This window comes from Penicillium malachiteum (assembly GCF_028827825.1).
Source record: "Penicillium malachiteum strain IBT 17515 chromosome Unknown utg000001l:1.0-8184562.0:1.0-8186909.0, whole genome shotgun sequence".
NCBI classification, from domain to species: Eukaryota; Fungi; Ascomycota; class Eurotiomycetes; order Eurotiales; family Aspergillaceae; genus Penicillium; species Penicillium malachiteum.
The window spans coordinates 8,103,597-8,119,962 of NW_026643094.1; the positions used below are offsets into that span (position 1 = coordinate 8,103,597).

The 16,366-nt window shown below is 44.3% G+C and overlaps 7 protein-coding genes across 7 annotated transcripts; 6 read left to right on the forward strand and 1 right to left on the reverse strand.

Annotated features, from left to right (window-relative positions):
- Window positions 1–567: 567 nt before the first annotated feature.
- On the forward strand, window positions 568–2,107 carry N7483_003014 (sugar transporter; the record flags this gene model as incomplete). Its single annotated transcript, XM_057086451.1, has 2 exons — window positions 568–792; window positions 1,088–2,107. The coding sequence occupies 2 exons, from the start codon at window positions 568–570 to the stop codon at window positions 2,105–2,107; spliced, it is 1,245 nt and encodes a 414-aa protein (XP_056952600.1).
- Window positions 2,108–2,548: 441 nt separating this feature from the next.
- On the reverse strand, window positions 2,549–4,535 carry N7483_003015 (dihydroxy-acid and 6-phosphogluconate dehydratase; the record flags this gene model as incomplete). Its single annotated transcript, XM_057086452.1, has 4 exons — window positions 2,549–3,344; window positions 3,440–3,666; window positions 3,802–4,013; window positions 4,070–4,535. Coding segments are annotated over 4 exons (1,701 nt in total), but the record flags the coding sequence as incomplete, so codon positions are not given.
- Window positions 4,536–4,810: 275 nt separating this feature from the next.
- N7483_003016 (uncharacterized protein) lies at window positions 4,811–4,975 on the forward strand (the record flags this gene model as incomplete). The annotated part of the gene is made up of 1 exon (XM_057086453.1): window positions 4,811–4,975. One exon carries the CDS (start codon window positions 4,811–4,813, stop codon window positions 4,973–4,975), a length of 165 nt encoding a protein of 54 aa, XP_056952602.1.
- Window positions 4,976–5,131: 156 nt separating this feature from the next.
- N7483_003017 (SDR family NAD(P)-dependent oxidoreductase) lies at window positions 5,132–5,622 on the forward strand (the record flags this gene model as incomplete). The annotated part of the gene is made up of 2 exons (XM_057086454.1): window positions 5,132–5,255; window positions 5,312–5,622. 2 exons carry the CDS (start codon window positions 5,132–5,134, stop codon window positions 5,620–5,622), a joined length of 435 nt encoding a protein of 144 aa, XP_056952603.1.
- Window positions 5,623–6,763: 1,141 nt separating this feature from the next.
- N7483_003018 (Dabb family protein) lies at window positions 6,764–7,235 on the forward strand (the record flags this gene model as incomplete). Its single annotated transcript, XM_057086455.1, has 3 exons — window positions 6,764–6,782; window positions 6,851–7,079; window positions 7,142–7,235. 3 exons carry the CDS (start codon window positions 6,764–6,766, stop codon window positions 7,233–7,235), a joined length of 342 nt encoding a protein of 113 aa, XP_056952604.1.
- Window positions 7,236–8,051: 816 nt separating this feature from the next.
- N7483_003019 (Ldh family oxidoreductase) lies at window positions 8,052–9,130 on the forward strand (the record flags this gene model as incomplete). The annotated part of the gene is made up of 3 exons (XM_057086456.1): window positions 8,052–8,466; window positions 8,653–8,922; window positions 8,988–9,130. The coding sequence occupies 3 exons, from the start codon at window positions 8,052–8,054 to the stop codon at window positions 9,128–9,130; spliced, it is 828 nt and encodes a 275-aa protein (XP_056952605.1).
- Window positions 9,131–14,518: 5,388 nt separating this feature from the next.
- Window positions 14,519–14,908, forward strand: N7483_003020 (uncharacterized protein; the record flags this gene model as incomplete). The annotated part of the gene is made up of 2 exons (XM_057086457.1): window positions 14,519–14,750; window positions 14,868–14,908. The coding sequence occupies 2 exons, from the start codon at window positions 14,519–14,521 to the stop codon at window positions 14,906–14,908; spliced, it is 273 nt and encodes a 90-aa protein (XP_056952606.1).
- Between the last annotated feature and the right edge of the window lie 1,458 nt (window positions 14,909–16,366).

A 16,366-nucleotide genomic window follows, 5' to 3' on the forward strand; every position in this document is an offset into this window, starting at 1 on the left:
CAGATATTAACTTCACGCAAGCCCTAAACAACTACCAGCCTGAACTGGTTGAAAAGTGAATATAACGTGTGATAAGAATTTTAGCCAAACACCTAGGCAGGAGGAGACTTTCCGGAAGTGTTAATAGTACGGCTGAAGGGCATCATCCCGATGTATAACTCTGGATCAGGCAGCACAGGACGGAAAGTTGATAGTACAACAGTGCATACGGGCCACGACATTCCATGCCAAGCGGATGTGAGCCGCTTCCCCGAAACCGCTTCGGAGCGGAGCCGATCTTCCCTCTAGATCTACTTCACCAGCGCACCTCATACAATTAATATCTTGATTCTTGCGTAAGGTGAGAGATGGAGTTTGTGGGCTGTGGCAAAAAGTTATATTGTGGAGAATGCGGGGAATCTGGAGATGGGGGAAAGGAGAAAGGAAGTAAGCACCTGGGCATTATTTACTGAAGCCACCTCAAGTGCTATATATACCTCGAAGGTTCTCCTTATTATTTTCATTTTGCGTTTAAACTACTTCTCCGTTTCAATAAATCGTTCATAATATTCAGATTAGACATTTACCATGCTTTCAAGTTCGGCGAAACTATCGTGGCTACAGACCCTCATTACAGCAGCAGCTTTTATCCTATATGGCTATAATCAATCCGGTCTCTCTGCCTTGTTGAAACTTCCAGATGTCGTGCGATTGTTCCCCCAAATCGACACAATCGACACAACCGGCGCCCAGGAATCAACGAATTCTACGATTGAAGGTCTTGTCAATGGCTGCCTTCAATTAGGTGCACTAGTAGGTGCCTTGTCATATTCCATCATTGGAGATAGATTAGAGCGGAGGAAGAGTATTTTCCTGGCTGGCATCCTTGCTGGAATTGGACAGATTCTCCAGTGTACTGCCTTTTTTTACCCCAACTCATCATAGGCCGAGTTATTCTTGGATTCGGTGTCGGTCAATTGAATGTTACTATGCCCGTTTGGCAAGCCAAAAGTTCAAATACTACTCAACGTAGACGTAAGGTGATCACGTCGGGCATATTCATCTGCGTGGGGTTTTTTACGTCGAGCTGGATCAATTTCGGCTGCAGCAAATTCGCCTTTCCACCTCTACAGTGGCGATTCCGTTAGCGATTCCAGTACTTTTCTCCCTGCTTGTTTGCTGTACGATTTATTCTCTACCGGAGTCGCCGCACTGGCTGATCCAGAAGAACCAAATATCCCACGCCAAAGAGGCTCTCGCTCGGTTGAACGGTGTCACAAGTGATGACAGAGATATTGAAAACGAGATTTATCGAATCCAGCACGCGCTTAAGTCGACTCCCTCAGTATCAATTATCGAAATCTTTCGAGGCAATAACGAGTGCCGGCTTGGATATCGCTTTATTCTGTGTATCGCAATTCAGACACTACAGCAGTTAGTCGGCGAAAGCCTCATCACGATTTACACAACCACGATCTTCGAAGACAACTTACATCTGCAAGGCGATATTCCTGAAATTGTTGCCGCATCCTCGTTGACTTGGAAGTTTTTGTGTTCCTTTATTGCATTTGTAGCCGTGGACCGGCTTGGGCGGCGCTCACTCTTCGCTTTTAGCGGCACTGGAATGTGTCTGTGCATGGTGGTGATGGCTGTGACAAACAGTCTTTCAGCCTCCAACCATTCGGCATCAATTGTATCTGCTGTGATGATATTCCTCTTCAATCTCTTTTATCCAATCGGATTTTTCGGTGGGAATTTTCTCTATTGTGCCGAAATTGCCCCTGTCCGTCTTCGAGTTGCTATGGCATCTGTCTCTACCGCCAACCATTGGATGTGGAATTTCACAGTCGCCATGATCAGCCTACTGGCACTGTTAAGTATTGGCTGGAAATACTACCTAGTATTTTTTGTAACTTGTGCTTCTATGCCTGTGATTATATTGCCTTTCTTCCCTGAGACAATGGGTCGCAATCTTGAGCTTATCGATCAGGTGTTTTCCGAAGCTCCCACTATCTGGGATATCGTTCCCATGGCTAGGAAAATTCCAAAGGGGGATACTGTGGAAACCGATGCTTTCAATGAGAAGAAAGATGAGGATGGAAATCACGAACACAATGAATTTGCTTAGATTAAGGCCGGGAGACTGTAAAGTCTCGTTCTGTCGTTAGAGCCACACTACTAGGACCCAGCCATCTTGACTACTGATATTATTGGATTTCATCAGCTCACATATACATTTGCAAACAAGATAATATTGATTTTATTACTCTAAGACTCGGACTTGTAATGCAATGTCTCTGCTTACGGCTAGTCCATGAATCGCTTGTCTTGGTGTAGTTAAAATTAACACATTCTCCTTTTTCAACAATTTCTTCTCTATTAACTACGCGGGTATCATACAATAACATGCTGTCACTCCTCTCAGAATTGAACCAGCAGATGTTTGTGAAATAAAATATTCTTGAGATCAGATATACTAGACCACCTGATCCTCCGTAGAGATATCACCTTCTGTCAAATATGCGCAAAAGACGTCTCTCTGGGCCCTTTGCTAACTACAGAAAAAAATTCATTTCTTCGGACCGGTCGCAGTCAGCACGTCGAAATATGCACCGTCATGAGACTGATTTACCGTTCGTTCATAGAGTCCTCTATACCCGCGACAAGTCTCTCGTTCCAACCAAACAGATGGTTCCGTTCCTTCATTTGCTACTGTAAGCCTCTCCTTCTGCAATGTGATACCCTGGCGCAATTCCTCTTCACTAATCAGCAGCTCCAGACTTTGGTTAGTCAAATCGAGCTCTATCTTGTCTCTATTTTGCACCACTCCGAAGGGAGAGTCAGGGATACCTGATTCAGGAGAAACGTGCAGTAGAATCGTGCCTCCTGCAGTCCCTGACATGCGCCCATCGGACAAACGAAGCATATCCGTCACGCCCTGCTTGGCCAGCTTCCGCGGAATAGGAATCATTCCAGCATCAGGCATGCCTGGATTTCCGATCAGACCGATACCTTTGAGTACCAAAACTGAATCGGCGATTACTTCCAGGCCGGGATCATCGAGGCGAAGAGCAAGGTCTTTGGAGTTCTCAAATACCATAGCCTTGCCCCGATGGTGATGAAGACTCTTCTCTCTAGAGGCAGAGGCCTTGATCACCGCCCCGTTGGGGGCAATATTCCCTCGCACGACAGCCAGGGAGGAGCAAGGATACAAGGGGTCAGAAAGGGTTCGAATGATGGAGCGCGAGTATTCAATGTCGCGAAAGTTAGAGCGATCGAGGACTTCTCCTAGAGTCTCGCCGGTAATTGTTTGTGGTTGAGGTGGAGCAACGGGCGCAAACGGTTGAGCAGACATAACATTCCACCTGCATTATAGAAATCCGTCATGTAATTGTCTCCACTGGGTTTCAAGTCAACCAAAAGGGGCGTTGTTTGCCCAATGGAATCCAAATTGTCTAACTTGAAATTACCATTGAGCTCTGGATGACGGTTGACTACGGCCATTAGGTCCACCATAGCATTGGTGGATCCACTAATGGCTTGAAGAACGATGGCGGCATTATAGAAAGACTCAGCAGACAAAATAGCTTGGGGCGTTCTCTGAGCTTTAGCTGCCGCGACGGCATTTGCGCCCGTCTGCTCTGCAATTCGGAGTCGAGCTGCCGAGACGGCCGGGGCCGAGGCGCCCTGGAGAGGGATCAAGCCAAGCGCTGCAGTGATATATGCCATAGTGCTCGCCGTTCCCATCACACCACATGTTCAATCTATTTGAGATATAATAGTGAGTATATGTCGCTATCTGTGAAGACTCATAATGCATACCGTTGGAGCAAGTTCTTCATTTATACCCATAATCTCCTCCATGTCGATTGTGCCGGCCCGAAAAGAGGCCCAGTTGTTGCGACAATCAGTGCAGGCGCCAATACGCTTGCCTCGATTACTGCCTGGCATCATCGGCCCAGTTATAAGCGGAAGGATGGGTTTATTGGCGGAGATGCCTCCCATGATCTGCGCTGGGACAGTCTTATCGCAGCCTGGAAGGAAAACCCAGCTTCTAATATCGAATTGCTAAATGGAAGGCAGAATATACCCCCTATCATGATACATGCATCCACAGGCTGAGCCTTAATCATCTCCTCAGTGTCCATACTCATAAGGGTTCGCAGAAACATGCTTGTGGGGTGTGAAAACCCCTCATGCAAACTAATTGTCGGAAATTCAATGGTGATTCCACCATTCAGATAAACACCTCGCTTGGCTGCCTCGATGAGTTGGGGTGCGTTGCCATGGCAAGGGTTGAAGCCGGAATTCGTATTGATGATACCAATGATAGGCCGAGGTAAGGCATCTTCGGAGTATCCAAGTGCTTTAATAGATACTTTGCGGAGGAACAGGGAAAAATATGCGTCTCCATAAGAGGTAAGACCTTGGCGAAGACCTGAGCTCGTATCTAGAGGTTGAGAAAGATCGTAGTCTTTCTTAACCGCGTCGGCTTCGGGATTGATGGGTGTCGTCATTTCGTTCGAAATAGGTGCAGAATCATAGGTTAGAATGATTCTTGATCATCGAGCTATTCAATAATTTGAGATAAGTAGCCCATTTGGTTTATGTTGGTTAGTTCCCTGGCTCGATATTGACATCTGGAGGCAAAGTGGCGGCCCTATACCGAACAATCAGTTGTTGACGGAGCTACTCCGCACGACGGGAGTTATCCGGAACTGGCGACTTGAAATAGTGCTTCACCATGAACAGAATAAGTATATGTCCGACATATTATCTTAGCAACTTTTTTATCACTCAATTCTACTCCCTGCGCCGACACCTTTTAATCATGTTCCGACTGGATGGAAAAATTGCCCTCATTACCGGTCTCGGCCAGACCACCGAGGATGGTTGGGGCATTGGCGCGGCAATCGCGATGAAGCTTGCACAGCAAGGCGCGTCTATTTTTGGAAAAAAACGCACATTGACCGCGGCTGAGAGAGCCAAAGCTTGAATCGAGGCTGAAGGAGGCATTTGCCATATTGAACAAACCGATGCCACCGATTCAGCATCCGTTAAGGTGTTGGTAAATAGTTGCCTCGAATGACACGGTCGGATTGACATCCTGATCAATAATGTTGGCAAGTTAGAACCAGGCTGTCCAGCTACTATGCGAGAGAATGTCTGGGACCAACAGGTTGATCTGAATCTTAAGAGCGTTTATCTTACAACGCACTTTGTTCTCCCGATCATGGAGAAGCAAGAGACCGGTGGCGCAGTGGTCAATGTCTCGAGTATTGCAGGGTTACGCTATATTGGAAAGCCTTAAGTCACATACTCAGCCACGAAGGCCGCGCTATAATGCAGTTCACCAAGGCAACTGCGGTTATCTATGCCGATCGACAGGTGAGATTGAATACTGTCGTTCCGGGTCTAATCTACACACCTTACACTCGCGAACTCGCCAAGCGCTATACCCCCGGTGGCGATGAAGCTGGCTATATAAAGATACGAGATGATCAAGTGCCAATGAAGCGGATGGGAGATTCTTGGGACGTTGCCAATGCTACTTTATTTCTGGTAGCAGACGAGTCGCGATATATCACAGGTCAGGAGCTGGTGGTAGATGGTGGGATCACATCCTCGACGGGGCGAGTGTAATTTTCAAATCTCGATTCTCAACAGGCTTTAAGTTGGACGAAACTCAGACTATATCATTTGGCACTCCTTAACTTGAAGTTGTCTATACCTTATTCAGAGTCTTAACTTATGTAGAATATCATAATTTCAGCCCCGGAACGGAATTTCCCGGGATCCTCGAATACTAGAAATACTATGAAACATTGAACAATACTACACCATGATTTGACATCTTGACCATCTATTCATGAATCAATAAGATCTATGCTCTAAATTATAGATCAGGGGAGATATATGTTGATGTCCTACTTGTACCTAACATTTGAACCTTCCGGTCTGTAAAGTTCCAAGAGTTTTATTAATCTTTGAATATTGAATATTGCCCAGATATAATTCATATCTTGTTTCATTATTTTCACAAATAAATGTACTCCGTGAATAACTAGTTGACTTTGATTGACATATTGCTTTGATTAATCACTGATCTCCACTTCAGTTGGCTGTATAGTCCAGATGTCACATGTGCATTTTCAAATTTCTACATCAGGATTTTAGATAGTACCTAACCTTCTAGTTGGAATTTACTTGACTCATGGTTCCGAATTGAGGAGACGGCTAAACTTTGAAAGAGGCGCTAAACCTTAAAAGAGGCGGGTATCAGCTAGGATGTCATTGTGGGGTATGGGTGATTCTATTAATGTCTTATTCAAGTTGGCTGCGCTAACGGATGAGACCCGTGAACACACATTCCATTTGTTTCGAGTGCCAGTACAATCCTGGAAGCTTTGACGTCAAGCTTCAAGTTCAGAGTTGTGCCGAGGTCCCCGGTAATTATCCGTTCCAACTTCAAGTTGAAGTTGAAGGTTTCGAGTCGCGCCTTAACATGCGAATGTTGCGAATGTTGCGGATCGCTCCCGTCTGTACTCCGCACCCTGGGCCGTATCCCGGGAGGTCTCCAGGGCTCCCGTCTAGCAGCCAATATATTGCTGACTAGTATGAGGTAACATTGACTTGAAAGGACATCTCCCACATGTACAGCCTTCAGAAGTGCCCTTAACCTCGCAACAAACATCCTATTGAATCTTCTCTTACCCCCTGTTGCTCTCACTACTTCTAATCTTCAACTCTGTACCTATAACTTGCCGACTCTGGCGTGCCCAAGATGACTTTGGTCCATATTGGTAAGTTCTTTCTTCAAAATGTCCCAGCTTGAAGGCATTGACTCTAACATGTTATCATGATTTGACAGTTCTCTTCAAGTTTCGGTCTGAGATAACCGAGGAACATAAACGAAAATTCGTCACCGAGCTTAAAAAGTTGAAGAACTTATCTTGTGTGAAAGGAGGGCGGTTGCTGGTCGGGGGACCTAGTGTCACCGACCCAATTGATCGCAGCAAAGGATTTCAGATCTCTCTGGTCAGCTTCCACGAAAATTTAGCAGCTCTGTCGGAATACCAGGCAAGCCCAGAGCATCACCAGTATGTACATGTGATCTGTGTGAGGAAGAAGGTTTGAACAGGACTAACTTCAATTTTTACAGTGTCACCTCCACCTACATGTTCCCTTACAAGGAGGACCTTATGCGATTTGACTTTGAGGTGGATGGCGAAGACGAGTATATATGTCGTTGTTGACAGTTGGATAACCTTGGAAAATATATGCGATGAAATAAAGGCGGGCGGATTTATGCAGATGAACCTGCATTAATTGATGAGCCCTTCTGTTGATACATAGCTGAATTATGATGTTTTATTACTATACACAACTCGAGTTAGAAGAGGCTAAATCCTTGATTCTCATAAAATATATAGGGTAGATGAGATGTGCAACCCTTTTCCATCGGGTATTGAGAGTAAAATCTGCACGAATGGTCTCAATTGTACCTAATATTTTACCGACTGGCAGTAAAGTCATTTAATAGTATAAGGGTCTCGGGTGATGTATTAGTGCACATGTGTTTAAGTAAGGGGAAATTTGAGAGGTGCATTTGCTGAGGTATTGCATAACAGTTATTGCACATGTGGATGTTAATGTTGGCTTCTTAATATTTGCCCAGGAGACTACGCTTGAATGTATATGTAGTGCATACTATGCACTACTCGATTTGTCGCACCGGACCAGAAATCCACACTAGTATCAGCGATAGCACTACTCCCTAAGAGAGCTTATCATGTCTTAGAGAGGTGTAATTTTGACAAAAGTCCACATCCGTTATGTCTTATCCAATCGGAACTTATCCGTTATGCTCAATGTTAATGAAGTTGTGGGGTAATTAATAGCCAAGCACAACGCGTCATATATGGACTCTCCACTCCATGTCGTATAGTATAGGGCGGCCCAACCAAACTCCTCGCAAGAATAGATACACTCTTATAGACTCAATTATGCGCTCAGAAGATTGCCTTCCAAGTTCAAAGCTCTCATCTCCACCGATCCATCCTCGCTCAATTATGGCGGAGTCATCTCAACAGATCCATTATATCAAGCCCTCCAGCCCTGAGCCCTTTGGTCATGGCATTTTAGTTGGAAATGGTGTCTTTCACAATCATGCCACTGCTGTGGCCAGATATATTCTGATGGCGGACCTGCGCGGTGTCGACACGCATGGCTCAAACCGCATACCCTCATATATGAAACGAATCCGTCAAAAGGTACTTGATCCTAAGGCGAGTCCACAGCTGACCCAGGTTACCCCCGTGGTGGCCTCCGTCGACGGGAAGAATGTATTTGGATTTGTTTTGGCTCACATGGGTATGGAGCGGGCCATAGAGATGGCCAAGGAATTCGGTATTGGCATGGTCTCGATTAAGTATTCCAACCACTTCGGCATGTCTGCTTGGCTGGTAGATCAAGCTGTCAATGCAGGTATGATATCTCTTGTTTTCACCAACTCCTCTCTAGCTCTTCCCGTCTGGGGCGGTTGATCTAAGCTCATGGGGGTATCTCCGATCGCATGTGGTGCACCGGGTGGCAAGGAACGGCCATTCATCCTCGACATGGCACCCTCTATTGCCGCATGTGGCAAAATATATAAGGCTCTGCGACGTGGAGAGAAGATCCCTATAGACTGGGCTTTTGATAACGAAGGGCACATGACTGATGACCCGGCTCGTGCCCTTAAGGGCGTAATGCTACCGATGGGAGGCCCCAAGGGTTCCGCCCTCTCCATTATGATGGACGTGTTTTCTGGTGTACTGTCTGGATCCGCCTTCGCAGGCCATGTGACAAATCCCCATGATCAAACTACGCCAGCAGATGTTGGCCATTTTCTGGTCGCAATCAAGCCCGACCTCTTTATGGACCTAGAGAATTTCAAGTCGCGTATGGACTATCTGTACCAGCGCGTAGTGGGAAGTGACAAGATGAAAGGTGTAGACCGCGTGTAGACCGCATCTACTACCCTGGAGAAATTGAGCAGATCACTCGAGATACACGACTAAAAGATGGGATTCCGTTCACCCAGGCAGAGATAAATGGGTTGAATGAGGAGGCAAAGGCAGTGGGTGCGGAGACATTGAACTTGGAGTGAATTCAAGTTACTACATATACTAGAAAGTATGAAAGAATGATCGATCAGATTTGAAATCAACGTCACTTTCCGCAGTTTGATTTCGCGTTTCTTACGTGAAGAGACAGTCAAGCCAACTTGAAGGTTTCATTTTCAACCATTTCCCTTATTCTGCAAAGCCGTAAGAGAGATTTTAGTATCATTGAGTGCACAATCAATTGTTACTAGTACTAGTACATATAAAATATCAGTTTGAATGTTATTTATTCAATGTTTTCTGAAATATTGCAGACATTTTCGAAAACTGATATTCCCCCAGCTCCATATAACAGAGCCGCCCGGCAAACTTGAACCACAACGGCTGGGGCTTCAAAGTGCACTTCAAGTTGACATCATGTTTCAAGCAAAGTCTTTTGTTCTGCCCCATGTTTCCAGTTACTTGAAATCTTTATATATTTGGATCATGAAATTTGTTTCCCGGTGTGGGGACAAACAGTACCTTTGACGATGTTGAATGGGGCAATGCGCGGTACATATCCGAAGTCTCAACGTTTGAAGAGACGGAAGGGATCCGCTTCGTTACAACTCAAAGAAACCTGAAAGAACTTTCTAAGCCAAATTCAATTTATCTATTGCCCAGGTGCCTCTACTCCAATGCCGAAAACTGTCTTTCACCAATCTACTTGAAACTAGGTAAGATTTTGATTCGCTCTTTGTTACCTGATAACAATCAACTAATACGAATTCTAAGAAGTCTTTGATCTCATTTCCCCTCCACGGTTCTCACCGAAGTTCGACGCCATTCTCCCACTCCAGATATGGAAAACACAATTTCTCACGTCTGTGCCGTTTGGGACCACCAAAGAAATAATAGTCCCGTTTATGCCTTGCTTCTTGATGGCATCGAAATTTATCACGCTGAGCATGGAATCGTACGTGCCATACTGCCTGTACAGTCGCTCCATGTCAACTCAAAAAATTCCGTTCATGGAACATTGTCCGCATGTGTAGTAGATTGGGCGGTGGGAATGGCAATCGCATCTACAGGCCTCGATGTCACAGGTGTCAGCACTGATTTGTCAGTGACGTATCTCTCAAAAGCTCAATTGGGAGATATTCTGGAGATTGAGGGAAAGATTTCAAAAATTGGAAGGACGTTAGCGTTCACTACGATAACTATTGGAAAGCGAGAGAATGGAGGAACAGTGAATATGGTGCACGGTTCGCATACCAAATTTCTCCGATAAAGATTAATTTTGAGGAAAGTCTTAGGTCAGAGAGGGACAATCTTGAATATCTCCCCAGATGTCTCTATCATTAAGGCAAAATTGGAAGCTTCGTCCTCCCACTGAAATGGTGTAATGTATCCAATTGAGTCATTTTAAAAAAGGTATCGTGTCAGATTAGTATAACGTGATTCCCGGTCGAGCTGCGCACCCGGCCGAGCTGCGCACCCACCACCATTAGACAAATTCAAATTCAAATATTTCAACCCAATGCGAATAAATTCAGTTATAAATACGATTTTTACATACATTGATCCGATGGCCAGCCTCTCGACATCCACTACACCTAGGCTGAGCCCTGGGGGCTGGCTGATTCGGCTGAATAGGCAATTCAACCTGGGTGTGTGGTTCGACCGCAGGTGCTTCTACTGGCAATTCTAGCTGCGTGAGTAGCTGCAGGCCTTCTTCAACAGTCAAGCCCTGTTCACATGGCACCTGCCTAGTTGACCGACTGCGCTTCTGTCGTTTCTTCTCGTTCACTGCACGTAAATTGGCGTTTTCTTGTGCTAGTAGCGCAGTGTTGTGTAGCGATATACAGTGTCCCTTGATGATTTGATCTAGCATCAATTTCGATGGGCTTAGAGGGCTGTTTGATCGCTGTCTTAGAAGATCTTTAAGCATTGAAGCTTGCTTTTGAAGCTGGACCACAGTTCTAGGTGTCTTAGGTGAAAATTGACTGCTTCGGCTGCCTGGTTGAGTGCCTGGTGGTGTAGGTGTTCGTAGCGAAATATTCAATTTAGAAAGAACTTTTTCAGCATCAATTGGTACTAGTCCTGTAGCTATAAAGCTATTCTGGATAGTAGCTGGTTTAAAAGCTTCAAGCCGGGCACGTTGAAAATCAGCTAAGAAATCAAGCTTATCAATATGGTTATAGCCTGTACGTGCAAGGTCACTTATAAAGCGACCATAGGTAATTTTCAACACAGAAAAACAGCCAACATCCAGTGGCTGTAGAAGATGTGAAGAATGCAGTGGCATGCAGAGAGGTATAATGTTATTCTCTGAGCAGATTCGATCAAATTGAGGTGTGAGATGGCTTCCATGGCCATCAAGAATCAATAGCCGAAAACGGCCACGGACACGTGAATTTGTTGATGGGATGAATAGCTTCTCAAGCCAACGTAGGCCAATATCATCGGTAGTCCAACCATTAGCTGAGACCTCAAACCGCCAGTCTTTTGGTAGGTTATCGAACCAACTAGCAATAGCAACCTTTCCCTTAAAAATCACACATGGTGGTAATGAATAACCATCTACACAGATAGCTTCAATTGCCGTCACCCATTCACGGTTCCCAGGCTGTACAATAGCTCGCCGACCGTAGTATTCTTGCCGTGTTACAACCGTCTGTGTTGAAATAAGGCCCATCGCAAAGCCTGTCTCATCCAAGTTGTAAATATCCTCAGGTTGGATCCCATTCTTATCGATAACTTGTTGTACAGTTGTAAACCATGCTTGGATTGATTTAGGGTCTTCGTTTAGAGCACGTTGGTAGTCATATTGCCTAGAGACGCGTGTTCGAATCTCTTCGCGTCGATTTATAAAGGTTGATGGCCAATTCTTGCTAACTGTTGGTGGGGGGTGGCTACCACGCGCAGCTAGTAGAATATTGGCCATATCTCGTACAGTAGCTGGCCTAGGCGCCGCTCCACGGGAGTCCATAGAGATAATCCATTCAATAAGCGGATCCTCTTCCAACTGGGTCAATTTATGGCCATTTGGGCGTGTATCGACGCGAGATTGAATGCCGTGCGCGCGACTGCGTAGTGTGGACTCAGGCACGCTAAATAGCCTGGCCGCTGCGCGAAGAGACTTGATTTGGCCCTTTTGAATAGCCTGTAAGGCTAATAAAACCTTGCCCTCTTGTTCGACATTTTTTTTCGGCCGAAATATTACGAATTGGTGGCATGGTAGGTGTTTGAATTAGGTAGGGTGGTAGAAAGACGCGATTTTAGATGGGGTGCGCAGCTCGGCCGGGTGCGCAGCTCGACCGGGAATCACGTTAGTTAGTTCTAAGATACTTAAAGACGCTAAAATATAATCATAATTTGATTTTAAATCAACCTTATATTAGATCTAATTCAAGATATCAGATACTTAATTGGCTAAGCTCTATCCATCGCTTATTAAACAGATGTTGCCGTTACACTTAAATATAAAACTAGAGGCATTCAAGCTTGGCTAAGTTCGATCGGTCGCTTTTTCAACAGATACTGCTGTTACACTTGAGGAGTATAAAAAAACTTCAAAGCGGCAGCAGCTATCATTCGGCATACTAGATTAACTTCCAATATAGCTCTAGAGCATCTTACCAATTTGGAGTCCCTAAGTGAGTTCCGGTAATCAGCAAGACCATTGCCAGGTAGAAGCCTTGTAGGAATTGGTCTTTTGCGAATCAACTCAGATCCAACGATACCATAACTCCAATAGTCTACAGCTTTCCTATGTATCTCTCCTTCTACTTGTTCCGGCGTAAGATATAGGATTATTCCTAGCTTGTCGTAAAGGATAATCTCCTTATCAGATATATATCCAAAGTCTGTAAGTATTGCGTCTGGCGGATCGTAACTCCTCACTAGTATATTATCAGGTTTCACATCCTGATGTAAGATTCTGTGTATGTGAAGAAAGGTAATTGCTTCTAGAAGTTGTAAGAAGAAAATTTCTCTCCCCGTGATCGATATATTAGAGCTATATAGCGAGCGGAATATTGTATTAAGTAGTAGTGATATAATGATATATTTAGCTATAAGGTTATCCGCTGTAGATATCTACTTTTCGTCAAGATACATTTTGATCCTATCCTACTTCTAATATTAGTCAAAATTGAACTAGAATCTTTGATATCATAGAAAAAAATACTTACTATCTTGTTTTTCGACCGCTTAAGATCAATATAATAAATTTCTTAGGGGCTACAGATCCGGTCCTATTGATTATATAAATAAAAATATAAAGATAAACAGTCAAAAGGGAGTACTTACATATATAAGCTCGGAAATCCGCCTGGCTATCTTTATCTCTCTATCCACACTATACTCATTCCTGTCCGATTTCAAGATCCATTTGGCTACAGCAGGACTTCCTATCCGTGAATTAATCACCATATGGACAATACTAAATAAGCCTCTCGAAAGTGGTTGTTGGAATATCCTATCCTTAAAACGGGAATCATTTTCACCAGGAGTAGGCAATATTAAAGGATGTTACTCACCATAGAAGCTGCGGAAAAATTAACATAGTTCAGTCTGGAATTATTCTTCTTTGTCTAAAGTACAATAGGTATATTACAATATAAACACACACTCTCTGATCATAATAGTATTTTTTGGCTGAATAAGACATCGATCTGTTCCAAATGGCTCTCTATCCATTATTACCTTTTTTCCTACTTTGTTATCCGCAATAAGAAAGAAGCCACTGGCTCCTTTGACCTAATTAAAACATACATAAAGACCTACAACCCTAGTCTCTTTTTGATTTTTTAAGCTTAGGTAAAGGTCAACACCTCGATACTTCAATAAATCACGACCTTGACCGATCCTCCACCTAATATGTGGAAAGTAGAGAATGTTATGTAGTAAAAGAACGAAGCAGTTGATGGGCTTATTATCGAAAATTGCTTCGCCAATAAATTTCTCGTGATATTGCGAGCCGCTCCGAGCAGTGGCATCAATTGCTAAGCGAGCAAGACGGTTCAAGGGAAGAAGCTTTGCAAAACTGGTATCATTGCTTGGTTCTGGAGTATTTTGTTCTGTACTTGCACCTCGAGAATTTGGTGATGGTGGTGGTAATACAACTATAGATATATTAAGAATGGTCGATTGGGTGTCCTCCGAGTCTGAAGTGGGAAGAAAAATCAAGGGGATTTATGAGATTACTTTCTAGCTTAGAATAAACTTAACTGGTGCAAGTATATAAAACAATCCCGAAATCGGATTAGCAAATCAAATCAATAAACTTAGCGCGTACTATATTAGGCTTTATTATGATCTACAGATTTCTACCTCGGCTTAGTATAGATCGGCAATTCCTCTAAGATAATATCACATAACCTTTTCCCATCTTCATCGATGACCAGTCGTTTTCCCAGAAAATATTGACATTCAACCAACGTTCCACCATGATCAATCATTTAGAGCTTTGTGATGCTCTAGACCGGGCGATCTCTAAGAAGCCTGAAAAGAGGAGCCGCCTTGCGCCCTATTTCGACGCTATCTTCGAATTCCAATCCCCCTACCAATCGCCATCCCCTTCTCCTCCTTCATCTTACATATCGGAACCTAATTCACCCATACGAGAGACAGAATCTAATGTGGAATTCATGATATCAAGGAAGATTCTTGATCCAGAGGGTAAGTTTATCTTAATCGCCCCCTCCCCTTCTACATAAACTCACCCAAAACAGCACAGCAAGGCCATTCAAAAGCATCCAATTTGAAGAAAAGCTCTCAATATTTAGATGGTTTTAGATGTGGGAGATATCACTTGCGACGTACAAAAGCGCGGATGAAAGCAGCGCCGGGACAAACCGTTTATGGGAAATAAACTGACGACTATTGGAATATTATACATAATATAACCTTGAAAGCTCCTAATACTAGGTGATATAAATATCAAGGTTGCTTTATGCTGGTATAATATAATTTATTATTGCATGTGGCTGTGAGAGATATTTGAAAGACGATTAAATTAGTCCTTATCAAGATATTAGTGTATGATTTCACCCATTGAGACCGAGCCTGTTTAGACCGAGTCCATTGGGTACAACGTCGTTTCTCCCAGGGCTGTTGTTCCCTGGCTATCGCTAGAATTTTTCTTCCCAGCAGCAAGATTTCCCTTCCCAGCGATATAAGATCTTTGGCCTTAACCAGAAGATCCTTAGTCGAAACCAACGTGTTTTTCACGGTCGGAAAAAACGTCACGAGAGAAAAGGGAGGTATCACCGTGGCCCGCAAGAATGCCATCTGGATTAAGTTAGCTCGAACGATGACATTTAAGCAAAAACATATACTATACACCTTATAAGCAAGATCGGCAATCAAAAGTGGATTTGCAAAGTGAATTCGGTCCTCAGCCAACAGCTTCATGCAGCTGACGTTCAAAAAGGTTCTCAGGCGAGGTGCCTTGTGGGTGTGTGGGATGCAGAGAGGTTGCGTGGGGGAGAGTGAAGTGGCTTTGCAGCGGAAGCACAATGGACACGTCAGCTCTCTAGATGAGAAGGAGGGGAAGGCTACATTTACATTGGTCGGTCTTCGGGTACAAAACAGTACCTGAATAATATTCAGGCTATTCAGGGGAGTACCCTGAACATAGCCTGAATACCCTGAATAATAGGGCGGCAAGGGGGATTTCCCAACGAATCAAAAAAAAACCGGTGAGCACCGACATACAACATTCAGGATTTGCATGTGGTCACCCACCATACTACTAACTGACCGGCGGGCCGCTCCCGGTCGTACCCCATCAAGAACTTATCATACGTGCTATAAAGCTCTGGAGGACTTCAAAATCATCAAGATGGTAGAGCGTGCTCCAACTTGAAACGTTCTGAAATCAAAATTTAAATCCGACCACTGGGGCTGGATGCAGTCCGGGTGGTCTGCCGGAATTCTGTCCATACTAAAAATGTTCCACCACCAAGCAGTCTGCGTGCTTTCGATATATCGGTAAACTGGAGGACATAGGATCTGACCTATGTTATGCACATCTTACAGGACTGCACACTGTACTTATCAAGTTGCTGGAAGCTGGTACGAACGTCAATGCTCCAGGGGGCGAATGTAGCTGTCCGCTTAACGCAGCAGTATGTTGAGGCCATAAGCAGCTTGCGAAGAGGCTAATCGACTTCAGTCCCCCCCCCCTCTCCTGTCCACTTTTTTCCCTTGCTGGCCAAATCTATTCTTTCGGCGCTTTAAGTAGACCTGCCTGCCCCTTTTGAGTAGGATTGTTAATAAGATCCTGCATACTC